The sequence below is a fragment of the Hyposmocoma kahamanoa genome, unplaced genomic scaffold, assembly GCF_003589595.1.
Source record: "Hyposmocoma kahamanoa isolate Upper Pololo Valley unplaced genomic scaffold, ASM358959v1 66, whole genome shotgun sequence".
NCBI lineage: Eukaryota > Metazoa > Arthropoda > Insecta > Lepidoptera > Cosmopterigidae > Hyposmocoma > Hyposmocoma kahamanoa.
The window spans coordinates 20,630,132-20,649,742 of NW_020653854.1; the positions used below are offsets into that span (position 1 = coordinate 20,630,132).

The window sequence follows — 19,611 nt, forward strand, 5'->3', positions numbered from 1 at the left end:
TTACTCTGCTTAGTTTGAGCTTCAGTCTCCCACAATGCATTACTATATACTGTATATATACTGTAGTGTTCCTTTGTTTTTATTGTGGAGATAAATAAATAAATAAATGATATTAAACTTCGTTTTGCCAGTCAGCAACCTACTCTATATCCGCATATGAATAACTTCAAATTGATATTAAATAATGTAAAAACATTTTGAGCTTTCTTCAAAGTGTGTTCGGTTATGTACTACGGTACCAGCTTGTCGAAAGATTTTAAAATGTTGATATTTAAAAACAAAATTCATCTACACATAAAAGAAGTAAATAATGCCACGTTAAAACCTCTAATATTTACAAATTTACTACGCCAATAATGTTTGCACTTGAATAAAACTATTCGTGCGTATCGTTCGATGACATGACATAAAGTTTAACATTTGAACAAAGAATGCAAAGCCGTCTAACCTCCTTTACGAAGACACAAGGTTACCGGCGAAAGCAAAAGAAAGGAAAAGTGTAATGAAAGAGACAGTAAATAAAAAAGCAGTATAAAGAAAGTAGTAGTGCAAAGAAAACGAGAGTGAATGAAAGGAAGAGTGTACGAACAGAGCTAGTAAGTTGATTGAAAAAGAGTTATAATTTTTCAATTGAGGATGTTTCTAGAAATATGAATACAGTTTTAGTAATAATGTTACAACGGATTCGAAAAAAATATTCAGAGTCAGATTTCTAAATTATCAAAGATAGAAGTAATGATTGTCGATACCAGTTGTTGTACTCGGCATGCTTTGCTGTGCCACTGAAACCCTAATGATAGAGAGTAAATAAGAAAGCAATATGAAGAAAGTAGTAGTGCAAAGAAAACTATAGTGAATGAAAGGAAGAGTGTACGAACAGCAACGTTAGTAAACGTAATGAAAAAGAGTTATAATTTTTCAATTGAGGATGATTCTAGAAGTATGAATGCAGTTTTAGTAACAATGTTACGACGGATACGAAAAAAATATTCAAAGTCAGGCTTCTAAATTTGAAGTACCTAAGATGGAAAAATATACCAAAAATTTTTGTGTATGTTTGTTAAAATTTATAATAGAGTACCAAATGATATTAAAGACAAAACGCCTATTAAATTATTTCAAACAAAATTATACGAATGGTTGAAAGATAAAATATATTGTAGTATTAAATAATTTTTTCAGTAATTGTATTGTTATATGTAATAAATTTAAATTAATTTAAGTACATTTCACTATTATTACTGATATATTTCAATGTTATGTTAATTATTAATTATACTTATAATTTAACGTAATCATGTGACGACAAATTTTTTATTAAATTTTTTTCTGGTGAAACATGTTTGTACCTATTTATTATCTTGACCACCATGTTTCTAGCATAATTACATTAATTTTATTTGATTAAATTATCAAAGATAGAAGTAATAATTGTCGATACCGGTTGTACCCGACATGCAATGCCATTGAAAACCAAGCTAGCCCAAACAGCGACTGTTTACAGGTCACTCGTACCCAGCGGTGGGATCTAATACTTCAGATACTTACACGAATGTGGGCACAACAACTTACTAAGGTTTTATAGCAATCGGATGAATAATAATGATTATTAACCCGTCATAGAAATATACGGTGTCCGTAACGACATTAGTAGTGTAGCGTCCTAGAGCTACATGGTTTCTCTAATAAAAAGCTGTTTTCATCCACCATTTAAAAAATTTATAAATATATAAAAAATAACAGAATAAAGAAAAAGAAGAAACAGATTTGCGACTTAAAGCTCTGAATGGCACTGCAACTGTTATGGATATGCGTGTCGCTTACCACCAGGTGCACGACTTGTTCGTCACTTGATGTATTCAAACAAATTGAATTTGAAAATTAATTTGACCAAAAAATATCCATTAGCGTTAAAAAAAATCATTATGAAACCTGATTTTTAGCAAGTCAAAACGTGCTTGATCCCTTGGCAATTTTGATGTGTGTATTTCTAGTACAAAATCTTTTACAGTCTTATGTGAAATTCCTTTAGTTGTCGTATATAAATAAAAACGCAACAAGATGATTGTACGTACAGTAAGCTGCAATTCATTTCAACAGGCTTTGAGATTACGCACTCGCAGTCGTTAAGATTAATTTACGACGTTACACTAACTTAATAATATTAAGAAAGGAAGTTTAAATATAGCTTCAATTAAATGGTGTAAAAACCGTAACATTGCAGTGTAATTAATTAATTACAACAAAATTCTATTCGTATAACTTTAAGTGTGTTGAAGTAGTGATTTGTATTAATCTATTAGTAATGGCCATATTTATTGAACATTTTGGTTGCAAAACAGCACACGCTGCTTTTATCATTAAAAAAAAAACTAGTTGCAAATCATAAACAATCAATTCATTTCACTTTCGTTGGTAAATTCTACCAACATAATGATGGGATGGAAGTTATGCCGTAACAGATACTAGGTATTATAAAGTAACTAATACAAACAATCATTACGATTTGAATTTGAGTTACTAAATGATTTATATATATTATAGTTTTAATTTTAACTGTCTCCGTGAACGAATGGTTACCATGTCGGACTGCCACGCGGAGGTCCCAGATTCGATTCCCGGGCCGGGAGAAATATTTGTATGGCCCACATTTATTTCTGTCGTGAGTTTGTGTGTAATTTGTGTTGTCTATGTATGTGTCCATGGCACACGCGATACAGGGTTTCCCTGCAGCGAGGCTATGTTGAGTATGTGTGCAGGTGCGTTATAGTATCAAAATCTGCAGGTTAAGGAAGGTTCACATACCTTGAAAGACCCGTGAAGCCGTTACGGGGCTATCACATCCCATACCTTAGAGGAGACCCGTATCTAACAGTTGAATGTATATGGTTAATGATAAGACTAAGAATATAATTAATGTAAATTATCAGTTATTCCTTTTCTTATTGCATATTATTACTCAACAAGTTTTGAGCACTCATCAATTTTGCAAAAAATAAGACGCATAAACATTCAATTTCGTAAGTGGAAACATTTTTGAAATTGTGCAAGTAGTTATCCTTAATCTTCTCACCGTTACACTAATCGACTTTCAAAATATTCAAATTGATTCTTGGGAACGTCTTGCCCTCTTATCTTTTTACAATTATTAATAAATATAAAATACTAGGAGTTACAAAAAATAAAAATAACAGCATCGTAAGCGCATGCAGTCAACGAACTGTGAGGTGAAGGTCGCTTAGCCATTGTTATGAAATGTAGGGCATAAGCTCCGCTCTAGTCCCACGGCTTATGTTGCATATCCAAAGCTTTTATTAGCGTGGACAAACATCCAAGGCTTATAATGGAACGAGATTCTATTAAATTCTCATGTTACACGGCGGTTAATTAAGGAGACTTGTAATTGAAATAAATAGTCAAACATTGTATAGAGATACAATCAACATTTACAAACACTGATGGTTTTTGCAATGCACCAAAAAGGTCAGATTTCTGATCAAGGCCACGAACCAAAAAATCAACATCATGCTATTTATCGAACCAATAAAGCGAGAGTTCAAAAGTCAATTTCAATTATTACGTGTGTCGTGGTTTTAAATAAATAAATAGAAAACCTCTAATGAACACTACACCAACTTTATTTTTTGATACATTTCTGTTATTTTTGTAAACAGCCATATTTATTTACTAATATCATGCTCCCCATATTTTGTTAAAAAAATAAAATTAAAATAAAATTTGAAAATAAAAACAATAAATACGAATTTTATGAAAAAAATAAACAAACAAAAAACAAAATAAGAACAGAACAGGTCCAAAAATTAAGTTGGCGTAGTGTTCATTGGAGGTATCGAAATATAAATAAATATTAGACAATATCAAAATTCACATGCGTCGCTCTGATTCCAATATAAGTAAGCAACTAAAATACCTGTGTTATGGAAATCGGAAACAACGACGGTATCACAAACTCCCAGGCCTGAGACAATATAGAAAAATTAGTTTTCCTACATTGACCCGGCCGGGAATCGAACTCAAATTATGTGTCAGGGTTTATGATTTATAGCTCTGAGTGGCACTGCAACTATTATGGATAAGCGTGTTGATTCCCACCAGGCGCACGCTTGTCACTTGGTATCATATAATTGTAAATTTTATATAAAAAAGAATGACCTAAAAACTTCGTGGAATTACATCTATTTGCTAAGTTTTGTTGAAATCGGTTACCGGAATGTGCGCGAAACCGGATTCATCCCCTACTTTGTCACCCTTAGAGGTGGAATATTTTATTCAAATTTAAATGAGGTACCGCCTTTCAAACAAAAAGGAATAATCAAAATCGGTTCACAAATTTAGAGTTATCGCGTAACATACATACAAGAAAAAAAAATCGAATTGAAAACCTCCTCCTTTGTTTTGAAGTCGGTTAACAAAAAAAGATTTTATTATAATATTAAGTGACGGAACGAACAAGTCGTGCGCCTGATGGTAAACAGTTGCAGAGCCCCTCAGAGCTTTAAATCGCAAAGATCTGAGGGGCACTGGCAGTGCCCCCGTCCCCCCGAGACATAAGTTGACAAGTCCCATACGCCTGTAATTTCACCAGCACCTTTACCCTTCAAAACCGGAACACCGTGATGCTAACATTACTGCTTGGCGGCAGAAATAGGTAAGGTTATGCTACTAATATATATATATATATTAGTTAGTAGTATTATTCATAAATACTTGTTAAGCAGTTAACATCTGTTAACCAATAGTCACTTTATGCACATTACGATATCGCAACTAATAGAATTAAACGATGTGCTAATAACCTTTTCCTGTGATAAAACGTTTACGTTTTAAAGCCATATAATATGACAGTCGAGTTCGCTGCAAATAAATTTAATTAGTCAAATAGGCTTTTAAGCTTTTACTTAATTACTGAAATTTACTAAGTACCTACTATAATAATTAAATAACTATAATAACTATAAAATCTATTATGTCGATATTAGAGGAAGAAATGGGTTTTTGATGTAGTTAGGTTATATTTTGCGTTCGTTTGATCGACCTTTTTTAAGTTTTAATGTACGAAGAAATACCCTCTAGCGTATCATGACATTATTATTGACACAAAGATCAAACAACACTAAACTCCTTCGATCTGACTGAATTCGAACAGGTCCTATACTCCCGTTCTCCGTCCGGCATTTATCCGAAACAATTACATTCAAATAAGTAATACTCGACTATTTATTAAAAGACGCAAGATGCGAATGAAGCTTCATACTCGACATTGTCTTTTAACTTGGTCGAGTTTTACTTATTTGACAGTAATTGTTTCGGACCAATGCCGGGCGGAGAGCGGGAGTACAATCAGATCGGGAGATCAGTAACAAACTTATAAAGAAATGCGTAAGATCTACTGACTTGGTCAATTGTTTAAAAGCGTGTAGCAGACCCTGGTTTGATCGAATGAGTTTTTCTTTATGTTGTTCGATCTTTACAAATACATACAAAAATAATACAAGTCATCCGGTTCTCAAAAGGCTAGTGTATACAGCACGCATGGTGCAAAGTGGCGCTGCAAGGTGCACATACATTATCCTTCCTATTTTCCAGATAGGTACCGGAGCTGTAGGAACGCTCACTTCCCGTAGCACATTGCACAACTAACGGTTGCCACCGCTAAGCCGTTAACTTTAAAGTCCACAACCAAATCTCCTCTTTGGTAGCGGAGCAGTAAGCCACGCTCACTGATTTCAAACAGTAAGAAGTAGGTATGTAAAACAACGGGGTAAAGAATAATGACAAGAAGCTTTAACTCGTAGCGTAGATTAAAAAACTCCCGAGAACCCCACACAATATATAATGGTCACAATGCCTTACACTGCAGAGTACAATGTTGTGCTCAGGGTAACTACATTGTCTAAGGCTGGATTTCTCACGATCGTAAGCTAAAATTTTAATGCCAACTAACCAAAGCTATAAATCAATTCCATGTAAAAGGATTGCGAGAGAGAAAGGAATTGCCTCATTTCGGTTGCAACTTGCAAGAACCTTATAGAATCGCTATTCACTTGTTTGCATATCAGATAAATGGGGATTCAGATAGTCGTGAGAGGTTTAGGTTAGTTGTTCAATTAGGTTAATTGTAGTATAATGATTTTATGTAACTTTATCGCAGGAACATTATAGTAAGTTGCCAATTGCAATGTTGTTTGTGGATTACTTAAGTTCCTAGTATTTATTGACATGAGATAAACAATTATTGGATTGGGCCTGGTATAAAGTTTCTATTTGCAATATAACAATCCACTTTAAAAGTTGACCAGAATACTGACAGCTATTTAGAACAAGCTCAGACATCCAATGAGGAAGCGTTGCTACCCTCTTGTGCATTATGCTAAAGGTGCCTACAGATTGGCTCCAGTTTTTGACAATCCGCACGTATGATTGGAAAAAATCAAGTGAAGATTTTAAATAAATTTTAACCTTGATATTTATCGATTGCTTACATGTGATGGTAATGATCGTCAAAAATTTTGCGAATCTGTAGATACCTTAAGTCGTCCAGTTAGAAAGTACAAAAAACAACGAGCGCCGCAAGTAACGCAATCCGGAACACCCATCCAGGACCGATATAGTGTATATATATAAATCAATGGGACTTGAAGGGAAATTACTTTAAAGGCTTAAGATAGCTAGCTAATTTTACTTAAAGGAAACATTCTTTTATTTTTTTAATAACTGCATTCAAAATTTTTTAAAAGCTTACCAGAGTCTGAAATCCAACCAACTAAACACTCTCTATTTTATTGTACTAATCAATAAATCACTCCAATAAATATTAGATCTCTTTTATTGGTATAAAATGTTGTTATATAGTGCCAGGAAATACACTATTTGTCTAATAAATTTTACAAAATTGTAAACCATGAGAACGAAAACTGTAATCGGCCTATTTCAACAGTGATAGATTTAAAAGTTGATAAAGATTCATATGTAGATAGAAATCAAAAGTTGCTGTAATCTAAGAATAATTTAATAATGAGATAAATTGTTGATATACATTAAAAACCACTATTTTCAAACTAATACAGTCCTATGTGCAAAACAACATTAGTAGGTTTATACCTTTGCTATTGTCTAACAACGTTGTTTTACATCTAATCACCACATTTAGATAACAAAAACTCTCACTCGCTGTACCGGTTTCAGTACTCTATATTTATGAGACAGATTGACAACAACACTCACACACATCTTCTATTTCTTTGTACGTTATTGGCAGACGAATCCATTTTTTTTATAAAAGATGTAAGTTCGCATTTGACGGCCATCTTACCAGAATAATGGAAAGTGACGATGAGGTCGATGATGGAGCACAGCTGTGCATACATCTAAATTATGCCATTTTGCACGCGCCTTGAGAAGGCCCAAGTTATACCGTTCAGGGAATATACTGCAGGCAGAAAATTCCACTCCATAGCCGTTCGCCAAATAAATGTGAAAGCGTAAAGCTTTGTGAAAATCATTGAAATATCCAGAACATAGTGGCACGCCAACCTACATCTAGTCCCCCTATGATTGAAAGGGGAAGGCGGTAGTAAATCTGTAAAATCCTGTAGAATACCGAGAATCAGCTTTACGACGATGTTACGGAGTGTGTAAGGCTCCATTGGTGGAATGGATAATCATTAATGCTTATTAAATAGAAACATTAAGGAACCTAGAGCAAAGGTAACACACTGCCCTCCAGCTACCTCCTCTCATGACTATTCATGCTTTGTTTGAAGGGAGGGAATACATGCGCTAGAATCGAGATCCGTTGATGCGACAGAGAAAGGAGACCATTCTTTCTACAATTAAAATCCAGCCAAAACAATATAATCCTTTTACAAACACAAAATTCTGAAACGAACTGTAATAGATGGCTGTAATTAACATCCGACCAAAAGCAATACAACATTTTTACCAACATAAAATGCTAATGATTGATGTCCTAACGTGTTCTTACCCGATATTATTAAGTATAATTAATTACTCCAATTGCTGTACAATCAGTCAATAACCTGTTAGGTTGTATAATATTACTCAACGGTCGAAGGACTTGTGTTAATATACGGCCACTGGGTAAGCGAATTTTGATATATTGTGGAAAATTTAAGATCTATCGTATATGGTAAACAGGGCCAAATAATAATAATAATGTGCTGGATAACCACGCTAATTAACTGGTAGCACACTAAGAAATTCCCTGTACTATGAGTATAGAGCATCTACATTCACCCAGACCAGAACAATGCAGAAAAGTTAATATCCCAAATTGATCCTACCGGGAATCGACCCTGAGATCTCCTCATTAAACGCCCAAACGTATTGAAATGAATTGTAAGTGAGTGCCAAGCTCAAAGTTCTACACACGACTTACAGAGATACACATGATACACTTCCGATCGTAATTCAACTGCAGTGCCATGATGAAATCTATTAGAGTCTATTTAACAAATACTCTGCGAAAACTTTTCTTAATACAAAATTAAAATGATAAAAAAAGAATCGTAGTTTGTTAATAAAACTTAGCCGATATAGTTAGTGCTTATTTTAATTGGAATAAAAAGAAATAAATATAGAAAATACATTTATATTAACCACAAATGACACCACAAGAAAAGCAAAATAGAAGAAAAAGAAAAAACTAAAGACACAATCAAAAAATTCAAACGCAAAACAAAATCATAAACAAACTAAAAATTTATAAAAATTGAAACATAGATCATTCACATAAGCAAGGATACTAAATATATACAAAGTTAATAAAGATACTTTGCGTAGTGCCAGCTGCGGTAACAAAATAACACATATGATTCTTTTTATCAGGTGCCACAGTAAATGGACGAACGTTACCAAGATAATGTTGCGGCCACCACATAAATAATTAAAATATATTGCATACAAAATCTTTAACTTCGTAAATTTTCATACACTAGTAATTATTTTGGAAAATACAAAATATAATTTATTACCACAACAAATGTAATCTGATAAAATCGTACATCACAATACATTAAGTACTTGATGTTGTCTAGCAATTGTCAGTAATGATTCGCATATTTCCTAGCTTCACCGAGGGTAAACCCACGGAGTCACACACCAATGCAGATGTGTGACGGACTTGAAAGTGAGTTGGCACATCGTCTGCCAACCGTGTGCCAAATGTATCTGATTGTCTGCCAGTTAAACAGGCTTCCTTCACATTGATAAGGGTAATTAAGTAGCTGTTTTTTACGTACCTACTTTTTCGACCACATCACTACAATTTTAGTAACGGTATTGACATAATGATCACTTAATACAAATGATTTAAATGAATATAAACAATTTCATTATATTAGACTTACAAATATGGATTTTTTTTAAGGTATTCTACAGGGAGCAGTACTAAGTCCCTTTTTAATGTTTTAACTAGAGCCTTTTATGTCATGTACTTCTTCGGACTTTTAAGTTTCATAAACAATTCGGCAACGCATGGGTGATGCCTCTGGTATTGCTCGTGTCCATGGGTGACAATGACCACCACCCATCAAGTGGCTTGTCTGCTCGTTTGCCTACTAGTTAACATAAAAAAAAAAATAAAAAAAATTCCAATAAAGTTTTTAATTTGCGTAAGATACATTACATATGAACGTGTACACGTACGAGTAATTTGGAGATCTATACTATGTAATATACAAACACTCCAACACCTTTCCAATGGTGTACTACAAGGAAAGCTATTGAGACCTAATTTCTTCTATTATAAATTGACCTACATTTTTATAAATTGATCTACATTTCCCATTAACGTTACTAAATAAAAAATACAAGTCCACAGTGTTTTGTATAACAAAAAATAAGTAATTAATATCTAGTTATATAAAATGTGACAGTGCGAAATGAATCAATCAAGATTGTATGCATAGAAATATACTTTCAAATTAATCAATTCAAATTATAAGTCATAATAATATTGGTCAAGTAATACAATTGAGATTAGGAACGACTGTCATAGAGTTTGAATTAATAAGTTAGACAATGACGTGAAATGAAGGCAATTAAACAGGAATGCCCAGGTTTTAACCTGCCTCTTTATTAATGCCGGTTTAAATCGGGTTAATACCCATTTATGTCCAAAATCGAGGGCGAAAGCTATTTACCACTAAATGTTTGTTGTAAATCGAGTTTCGTTCAAATTTAATGATATTACTACAAAATGTGTATTGGTTTCTGATTTATACAATTCGATTTGCCTTTCTAGTGAATTCAATTAAATCGATACAAAAAATTCTTAAATCGCATCCTTAGTGGTGAGCATCCACAGGGTTGCAGGTAGGTCTTGCGAGGAATTGCCTCTTTTTCATCTAAAAAAGATTTTTTACATCGAAATTGGAGTTCCGTATTCGCCGCGTCTGTCCCACGATTTTGGGTAGAAATGGGTTAAAACCCGGCGCTCTGGATAAAAACACCAAAGACATAAGTAAGGCTGCGAACAGATTGACTGCATGTTTGAAGTTAATGCGTGAAGCCGAGGCCTCGACTGCATGAAGTTGACAACGACTTCAGTTAGAGTATATCAACTTCATACAGTCGTGGTCTCGGCTGCATAAAGTAGATTACGACTTCACGCATTAACTGCAAACATGCATGCTACGTTAACAGTGAGCCTGGATAGCTAAATATAATTTTCAACGACAGTAAAGGGGGAGAAAGACTAAAGATGGATAATTTTATGACAGCTTTTACGAAAAATTTAATAATTGTTTTATGATCAGCCGAGAGCGTCGAACAATCAACTACGTCTTAAAATGTTAACACCTGGGCGGGTTGATTGGGTTTTAACCCACTGCCCGTATTTTTTTAAATATATTTTCAAGTGACGGGACGAACAAGTCGTGCGCCTGATAGTAAGCTACACGCCTGTCCATAACAGTTGCATTTTTTATTTACTTAAAATCGCAAAGATCTGAGGGGCACTGCCACTGCGCCCGTTACCCTGAGGCTTAAGTTGACAAGTCCCACGTGTTTTGTAATTTCACCAACACCCCTACCCTTCAAAACCGTAATACAGTAATGGTGACTTGGCGGCAGAAATAGGTAAGGTGGCAGTATTTCCCTGGACAAATTCTTTCACGAGGAGCTCTACTGCTACTAAATATACGAATTTTATATAATCTTTTATATGGTTGGTTGTATCATGTCCTTTTTAAACATGTGCGTTAGTCAATTTATGCAACTTTTTTATTTTTGCAATGTTTCGATACAGTTCACTTAAAGATATGTAGTTCGTTTTTAACGTAAATAACGTATACATTGCTACAACGAATGTAACTTTCTTGTTCTTAGAAAAAACTATGCCCAACAGTGAAACAATATTGAGTCCGGATACATTGTACTACCGTGTTACTCAGTTAACGTCTTTGTTACAGCCAATCACCAAGTCTGATGATACTAACTTCAGTCTCGTAATAGTAAATTTACATCGTGCAAACAAAAAATCACGTTAAGTCACATAGAGTTACGTGATATTTGTCTCAAGTAATCTCAAGTAACTGCTATTCCATAATGATGTTGTTAACAATGCTTGCAGTTTTGTTGCGACAGTTTTTTTCATTATTGCTGTTAACTTCTCTGTTCGAGAGTAAGTCATTGATTTGTGCCTTAGTTAGAATGTAAATTGTTTTGTACGTCCCATAAAATGTAATAAATTTTAGACACATCTAAAGTGTCTAGGTATCAAGGTTTCTTTAAATATTTGATTATCCTATTAATAAAATAAAAATGTGTATATACATTTATTAAATTATCTATTTATTGAGTTCTTAGATTTTCGCGATTGTTACACATGGGAAATGAAACTATTTTTCCGGTTGGTCAACCGCAACCATGAGACCCGTAAAGGGCCCGTTGTTTTGTTTGAAAAAACAAATATACTCGTTTGAAATCCGTAAAAATGGTTTAATTTCCAATATCTATTTATTTTTTCATTTATGAAATTGAGAAAAGACTTAATTAAAAAAAACGGATTTTCAATAAATGGCAAACATGTGCTCAAGCACAACGAAACACATCGAAAGTATCTAGGGATCAATCCCTACATACTTTCGATGTGTGTAAAATAAAAAAAATACTATATAGTTTCCAGTTGCTATTAAATCGCACCTAGGTTATAATAATGCTACGTCCGCAAAATATCAATTTTTCAGAAGAGCATTATAAAGATTTACTACAAACGAAATTCAGCGATAACTTCTTATACTTAAATAGAAGAATTATAAAAATTCACATTTACATAATTTGTTTAATGTAGTTAAATAATTTTAATGTAGTTAATTATACCTTTCATGTTATAAAAGCATTTTTGACGTAAGAGCGCATGTGACTTTATTATACCAATGGTACGAAATGGTTGTCATAGAAGGTTACTAAAAGAAAAAAAACTCGAAAAAAATTATAAATCTAAAGTAAAGATGATCTACAAGCGCGTTATAGTTTCAATCAATATCACGACGATTTCAAGTGTGGTGTATCAAGTACTTACGAAATAAAGATATTTGACTTGAAAACTAGGAGCTATCTTCTCATGAGCAATATTCCCCTTAATATATTTAGACTGCAGCTAAGATTCTATAAGCCGATTGTCTTGCCAAGACTAAAAGAAAATAAATACTTCTTACAATTAAGCAGCCATAATACATCTATTTTATAAATGAATAGTCTCAATAAAATAAGTTATGGGCCTGGTGGTAAGCGACACGCCTGTTCAAACAGTTGCAGTTAAACCGCAAAGATCGGAGGGGCACTGCCACTGCGCCCGTTACGCTGAGACATAAGTTGACAAGTCCTATGTGCTACAGGCATTTCACCAGCACCCCTATCCCTCAAAACCGGAACGCAATAATGCTTACATTACTGCCTGGCGGCAGAAATAGGTAGGGTGGTAGTACTTCCCTGGACGAACTCTTTCACAAGGAGCTCTAATACTACTAAAGCTATAAATTAAAAATGCATATTAGAAGCTCGTGGAATATGGAATACGAAACGAAGAATACGTGCGAAACACAAAATTACAAACAAGTTAAATTTATGTTGAGTCTCGTCATTCGAAGCCGCATGAGATAAGACTGCCATTTGTGTCACAACATACGCATCTGCAATTCGGTAAATTTTGAGATATTATTAAAAAAATGTCATTTACGCGGATTTTGCTTAAATAAGATATTAAAGGGGTTATATAAATCTCGTAGTATAGATAAAGAGAGCGGAAGAGAACTCGGAGCATTGCAGATTTTCAAACAAAACTAGTGACGTTCCTGTCTTATTGTTGAAATATCTGTTAGAAAACGTAGTTGGCAGTCACAGGTATTGAATAATTCATAGTGTCAAAGAAGATTCTTAAAATTCCATAAGTTTCTCACAGGTGACGCAGACGGATAAAAAGCCGTAAACCCATACAAAGATCTGCAACTGGAACATAGACAAATTCCTAGGATCTGCTAACTGTGTCTGCAGCTCAGTTGGTACGAGCCAGCTACTGCCACAGTGTAATATCATCTGACATCTCGACTATTTTGGTTTTACATAAAAAACCCACCTCAAAATTAATTCATCCCTTTAGAGGTGCAATACTTTCTTCATATTTAAATGGGATCACATCTGAGGCCTCTTTCCAACCAAAAAAGGATCATCACAATTGGTTAACAAATGCCGAGTTATCGCGTAATATACAATTAAGTATAACGTATAGTATTTCCATTTGCATCCAATGCTATTCAAAAAAAAAACATACAGTCGCATTAAGAACCTACTCCTTTTTTGAAGTCGATTAAAAGAGAACTGTGAGATCCATATACAGCATTTTATTAAACAGGACAGTATGTGGAAATCCGAAACCAAAGAAGAAGATACAAGGAAACTATCTTAGGAAACATTAAGTCTTTTTTGTGAAAAACAATTTTGGCATAGTCAATTTTTTGGTCAAGCGTGAGTTATTCTGCCACTATGACAACATTCTTTTAGCGAAAAAGATTTAGAGGTTCCTAAAACAATTTCCTTGTATCTGCTATGGTTTCGGATTTCCCCATAATGTCCGATTTAAAAAAAAGTCTTTATGGACCAGGATACAATTTCTCCCTGAAATGTTCAAAGAAACTAATATTCTAACGGTAGCAACACAGTTTATTTTATTATATTTTAATTATGAATTCTTTTATTTATTTTGCATAAGTATTTTTGATTAGTTACAAGTGTTTGTGAGTCAGGCTTACTTGAATGAAACTTCATTATTATTATAACCCCGATGTGACAGCAGACGCCGGTTTGAGTCCAATCAAATCGAAGGAATTTTTCTTTTTGTTGATCGATCTTCCTGTCAATAATAATACCAAACTACTTGTGTATTTTGACAAAGATTATTATGAATATGACGGTAGTATAAACTTAATGATATTCAATACAAGATACTTGAAATATTTTACAGAATGACACTGCGTTTACTCTAAACGACATAGCTTATTTTCTAATTAGATTCTTGTAAACGAAAGTTACATAAGAAGTGATTTTACATTTTCGTAACTTAAACCCGTAAGTTATGGTAAGCATGTACTAGTCTGTCGTAAACATAGCACATTGCATGGCAGTCTCAGAGAGGTAGTGGTTTGTAAAATGGTCAGTTACAAAACTGTCCGAGTATGACTATTAAAATTAGATGCGTCTAACATTTCTTCACATTTATTCAATACGCTCATTCAGTAACCTTAAGTGTACAGAGTTGCCAAACGGTAAACAACTTTCCGAGAACAATAAATTTTATTGGACATAAATTTCTAGAAATGTACAGTCGCTGCAACACGCAGTAGGACGACGAAAATAAGTTTCGAATATTTTTATTTTTATCAAACGGCTATCGTGCTAATCTCGGACGCAGAAGTCCCAAGTTCAATTCCCAGAAATATTTGTTTGGCCTACATTTATTTCTCTCTCGTGAGTTTGGGTGTAATTTGTGGTTGTCTTTATGTATGTCCATGGCACCCGTGTTTCCTTAGTGCGGGGCTACGAGTGTGTACGCATTATTTGTTATTATTATTAATTTAAAAAGAAGTGACACAACAGGCTTTTTTTATCTAATGTTGATTAATGTCATGGACATTTTCATGTCTGAAATTATTATTAAACACTTTTGCAATCACCTGTACTTACTAGTTTAATTTATATGTCCTATTACGCAATATTCTGTTCGCATGAATGTATCTGGATAACTAGTATTCGTACTTTTTATGTATTAGCTCATTAGACAGTGATAAAATATGTGCATTTGAGATATATGAAATTAACACTGCGACATAGGCCTAAAAATTGAACCGTATTACGCAAAACACAGGTCGTTAGTACGTGTTTATTGTCTAGAGAGCAATGGTAGGTAAATTTCGTCACACGACGCATTACCCAGAGGCGATCCAAGCGGCTTACCATGCGATACGAATCTGGGTCATATTATTTCGTGTTTCGCAAAATTTCATACACTGTGATCCACTTTATAATAAGCTTACATACCAATTACAATAAACTGGGAAGAAAACAAAATATCATAATTAAACGTTGGCATAGCCAAACTTTAATCCACGTCAGTTCGTATAAAAATACTGGTAACATTTTCGCGTTAAAAAAAGAAAAGAGTGTTTTAAAATTTTTCGCAACTTAAAATAACAGGTACATCAACTCAAAAGACTAAATAACAGTCACCGATTTGGTTAAACAAAAATCTTAACAAAAATTAAAAAAAAGACTATAAATGAGAGTATTATATCAGTGCTGTCGAAGGCAGGTCGTGAAATAAATCCTCCAGGGATCTGATTGTTAAACCACTATCCACTTTGATGGTATATTTCACGGTCTCTCCTCGTAGTTACTGTGTTGAGCTTATATTTATATCACATTCTGTTTTCTGCCTCCTGCAGCCTCTATAGCTTACATGATCTCAATACTCGTGACCATGACCATGACCGACGACGACTGGGACCGGAACCTTAACGGGATAAGGCACGTGTTTTTCAATGTGAACGGGCACATGCTTCTCAATGTGGACTGGGTAGTGCCTGATAACTGGAACCTTCACTGGGAATGGGACGGGTTTCTCCACTGGGTACGGGATGTGCTTCTCAACTGGGTAAGGAGCAGGCACGGGCACCTTCACGGGGTAAGGCACTGGCTTCTCAACATGCACGGGGTAGGGCCTGTCGACGTGGACCTTGACGGGGTAAGGCACGGGTTTCTCAACGGGATAAGGTACTGGCTTCTCAACTGGGTAAGGTACAGGCTTGGGAATATGCACGGGGTAAGGCCTGTCGACTGGAACCTTAACGGGCACATGGACTATTTTCTCAACTGGGTAAGGAGCAGGTACATGGACGGGCACCTTTACGGGGTAAGGAATCTTTTTCTCTACTGGGTAAGGTGCAGGCACGGGGACCTTGACAGGCACATGGATGTGCTTCTCAACTGGGTAGGGCTGGGGAACATATACCTTGACGGGGACGGGCCTGTCTACGTGCACATGAACGGGTACTGGAATTTTCTTTTCAACGGGATATGGCTGAGGAATGTGAACGGGCACTTTGACGATCTCTTTGACTGGGTAGGGAACGTGTTTCACAACGGGGTAAGGTTGGGGCACTGGCACCTTTACGGGCACGGGGACCTTCTTTTCAACTGGGTAAGGGATGTGTTTCTCTACAGGATAAGGAACGGGCACGTTCTTAACAACAGTGACGGTTTTGTGGACTTCTTCATGACCATGACCGTAGCCACCGTCAAAACCGCCGCCGAAACCGCCGTCGAAACCACCATGTCCGTAACCCAATCCAATGTCAAAACCTCCCAGTCCTCTCTTTTCGTGTTTTTTGTCGTCAGATGCTGCTTGATCTTTCTTGTCGGTCACTGCCACTTCCTTTTCTGCTTTCTTGGCTTCTTCGGCGTTAGCGAAGGCCAGGATAGCCACCAGACTGGTGGCCACGAGCTGAAAAAAATGTTTTGATTATTATGTGTAATTTTGAATACATGTTGAGACAGCGTTATTGTATATTTCGATTTTATCACATTTAATTAACAGATATTTAAAGGCTCTTTAATAAGTGGCCAATTCCAGCGGCACACAACACGCAATTTCCTTAGTATTGCGTAAACGCAGAAGTGGGACAAGGGGGCTGTGTAGAGATTTGAGTGTGCGAAATCCAGCAAATTGCACGTTTCAGAGCCACTAAACACTGTCACAGCACTATTAATTTTTAGCCAGCACTGTCACTGAAATTTAAATTTCGAACAATATAATTTGAGAACACACCATGAGCTTCATAATGCTATGCTTGTAGGTTGCACTGAAGCCAACGAGGTCCTGAATGCGAATGATGCGTGTTGCCCCGTAGCTTCGCTATATATACGAGGTAAGAACCGGCCGAGCGAAGAAAAAAAATGGCGCCACTTTGTAGGACTACGTTACACTTTCGCTTTTGAGGGGTTAGGTTTCGAACGTAAAGCCGAAATGCTCTACATCTGTACAAAGATTTTACGGGCCGGTTTGATGTTCAATGAAATAATATTGATTGGCACTAAACTTCTCTAAAGCCTAAATACCCTTAATTATTCGTTAGAGTCGTTTCTTATCTGTTTAAATAAGTTAACAATTACAATTGACATTCATGAATAGCTTTCTCGCGTTGTTTAACGTTTTTAATTATGATAATGAGTCATTCTGTTCCAATATCAATATAATATATTGTGTACATTTTTTTAATAATCATCTAAAAACATGACTTCAATATCTAATCATGTAATTACCTATCAGATATTTCAATATTGCGTGGCAGTTCTTCAAAATGGGGAATAAGATGCTTGACTTTTTAGATTGTCTGTTTTGTTGAAACTTTGATTCTTTTTTCTGTACCAAAACGTTATAAGATAGCAATAATCGTATTTTAGTTACAAATATTTGTTCATTTATCAAGAGTTCTTTTTCATCATCATCATCAACCCATTATACGTCCCACAGCTGGGCACGGGTCTCCCCACAGGCGAAGGTTTAAGCTATAGCCCCAATGCGGGTTGGATACGTTTTCCGAGGATTGTGAACCTCCCTCGAAGTGCAGGCTTTACGACGATGGTTTCCTTCACCGAAAAGCTCATAGTACATTAAGTACGTAAGAGGTGCGAGATAGGTTGCGAACCCACGGCCACTGCTTGAGAGGCGGTAGGTCAAACAATTAGGCTACCACGGCTGTTCTTTTTATTTATTACAAAATAAGTAATACATTTATATTTAATTTTTGTGTAATTACAACTACTAACAGGGTCCTCCCGTTCACAATTTGGCTCATTACAAAATGCACTACATTAATTATCGTATTGCATTATAATTTCTCCTTGTAACAGATAAGCAACACGGCAATGCGTCGACGCAGGCGTCAACGACGGTTTTAGATCATTTCTATCGATACACGAACATTACGATGTTTTCGCAACTGTACCTTATTCATTTCACACGAGTGATTGAAAACGCACTTATTTGTTAACACAATAGATTATTTTAAAGAGCAGTTTTGTTGTTGTTAATAAACAAATGAAAATCGCTTGTATTCTCTAGTCATATTTCATCTTCTTCTTATAGTATCGATGGCATGCACTATATTATCGCGGCCCAGAATTTAACCACGCTGATCACGACACAAGTAGCCGCCATGCTGACCTGTGCATGGAACATGTTTGTCATCGTGGTGAATGGGTTTGCCATTCGGCGTAAGGTACACGTCGATTGTAGTCCAGGGTGCGCCAGTCACACTAGGAATACGACTCGTACGTGATTGCCTACGTAACTGCCGTTTTACTCCGTGGCCGAACAGTTTTTACTAGCAGTAGAGCTCCTTGTAGAAGAATTCGGTTTTTTTAACGCAACACACTCATAGCCACGAAATAGGGAATCCTTGTATCGCAGGTGCCATGCACAAACATGTAAACAACTACAAATTACACCCAAACTCATGTGAGAAATAAAAGTAGGCCATACCCAGAACCTCTGTGTCCAGCCTTAGACAAATACTGCCACCTTTTATGTTTCTGCCACCAAGCAGTAATGAGAACATTACTGTACATCAGTTTCGAAGGGTGAGAAAGCTAATAAAATTACAGGCACATGAGACTTGTCAACTTATATCTCAGGGTGACGGGCGCAGTGGCAGTGTCACTCTTGCAGATTGGCACTGCAACTGCTATGGACAGGCGTGTCGCTTAACACCAGGCGCACGACTCGTTCGTCCTCTAACTTGGTATATAAATAGCTTCTCTGCCGCGCAACCGTTCCTAATTCGATCCCTGGGCCAGGAGAAATACTAATGACTAGTAAGAAATATATTTCTCTTGTGAGTTTATGTGTAATTTTTGGTTGTCTATGAGTGTGTCCATGGCACCCGCGATTGAGGGTTTCCCTAGTGCTTGGTTATGAGTGTTTGCATTATTTATATTGCTCATAGAAATTTATTTATAAATAAACCCAGAACAATGTCTAAAATGTTACAAAATCAAAGACATTAACGCCTGACC

The 19,611-nt window shown here is 35.5% G+C and overlaps 1 protein-coding gene across 1 annotated transcript; it reads right to left on the minus strand.

The window, feature by feature from the left end:
- Positions 1-15,900: 15,900 nt before the first annotated feature.
- LOC113232096 (skin secretory protein xP2-like) lies at positions 15,901-17,422 on the minus strand. Its single transcript, XM_026466729.1, has 2 exons — positions 17,363-17,422; positions 15,901-17,038 (listed from the first exon to the last, which is right to left on the minus strand). Exons 1-2 carry the CDS (start codon positions 17,372-17,374, stop codon positions 16,001-16,003), a joined length of 1,050 nt encoding a protein of 349 aa, XP_026322514.1. The 5' UTR covers positions 17,375-17,422; the 3' UTR covers positions 15,901-16,000.
- Between the last annotated feature and the right edge of the window lie 2,189 nt (positions 17,423-19,611).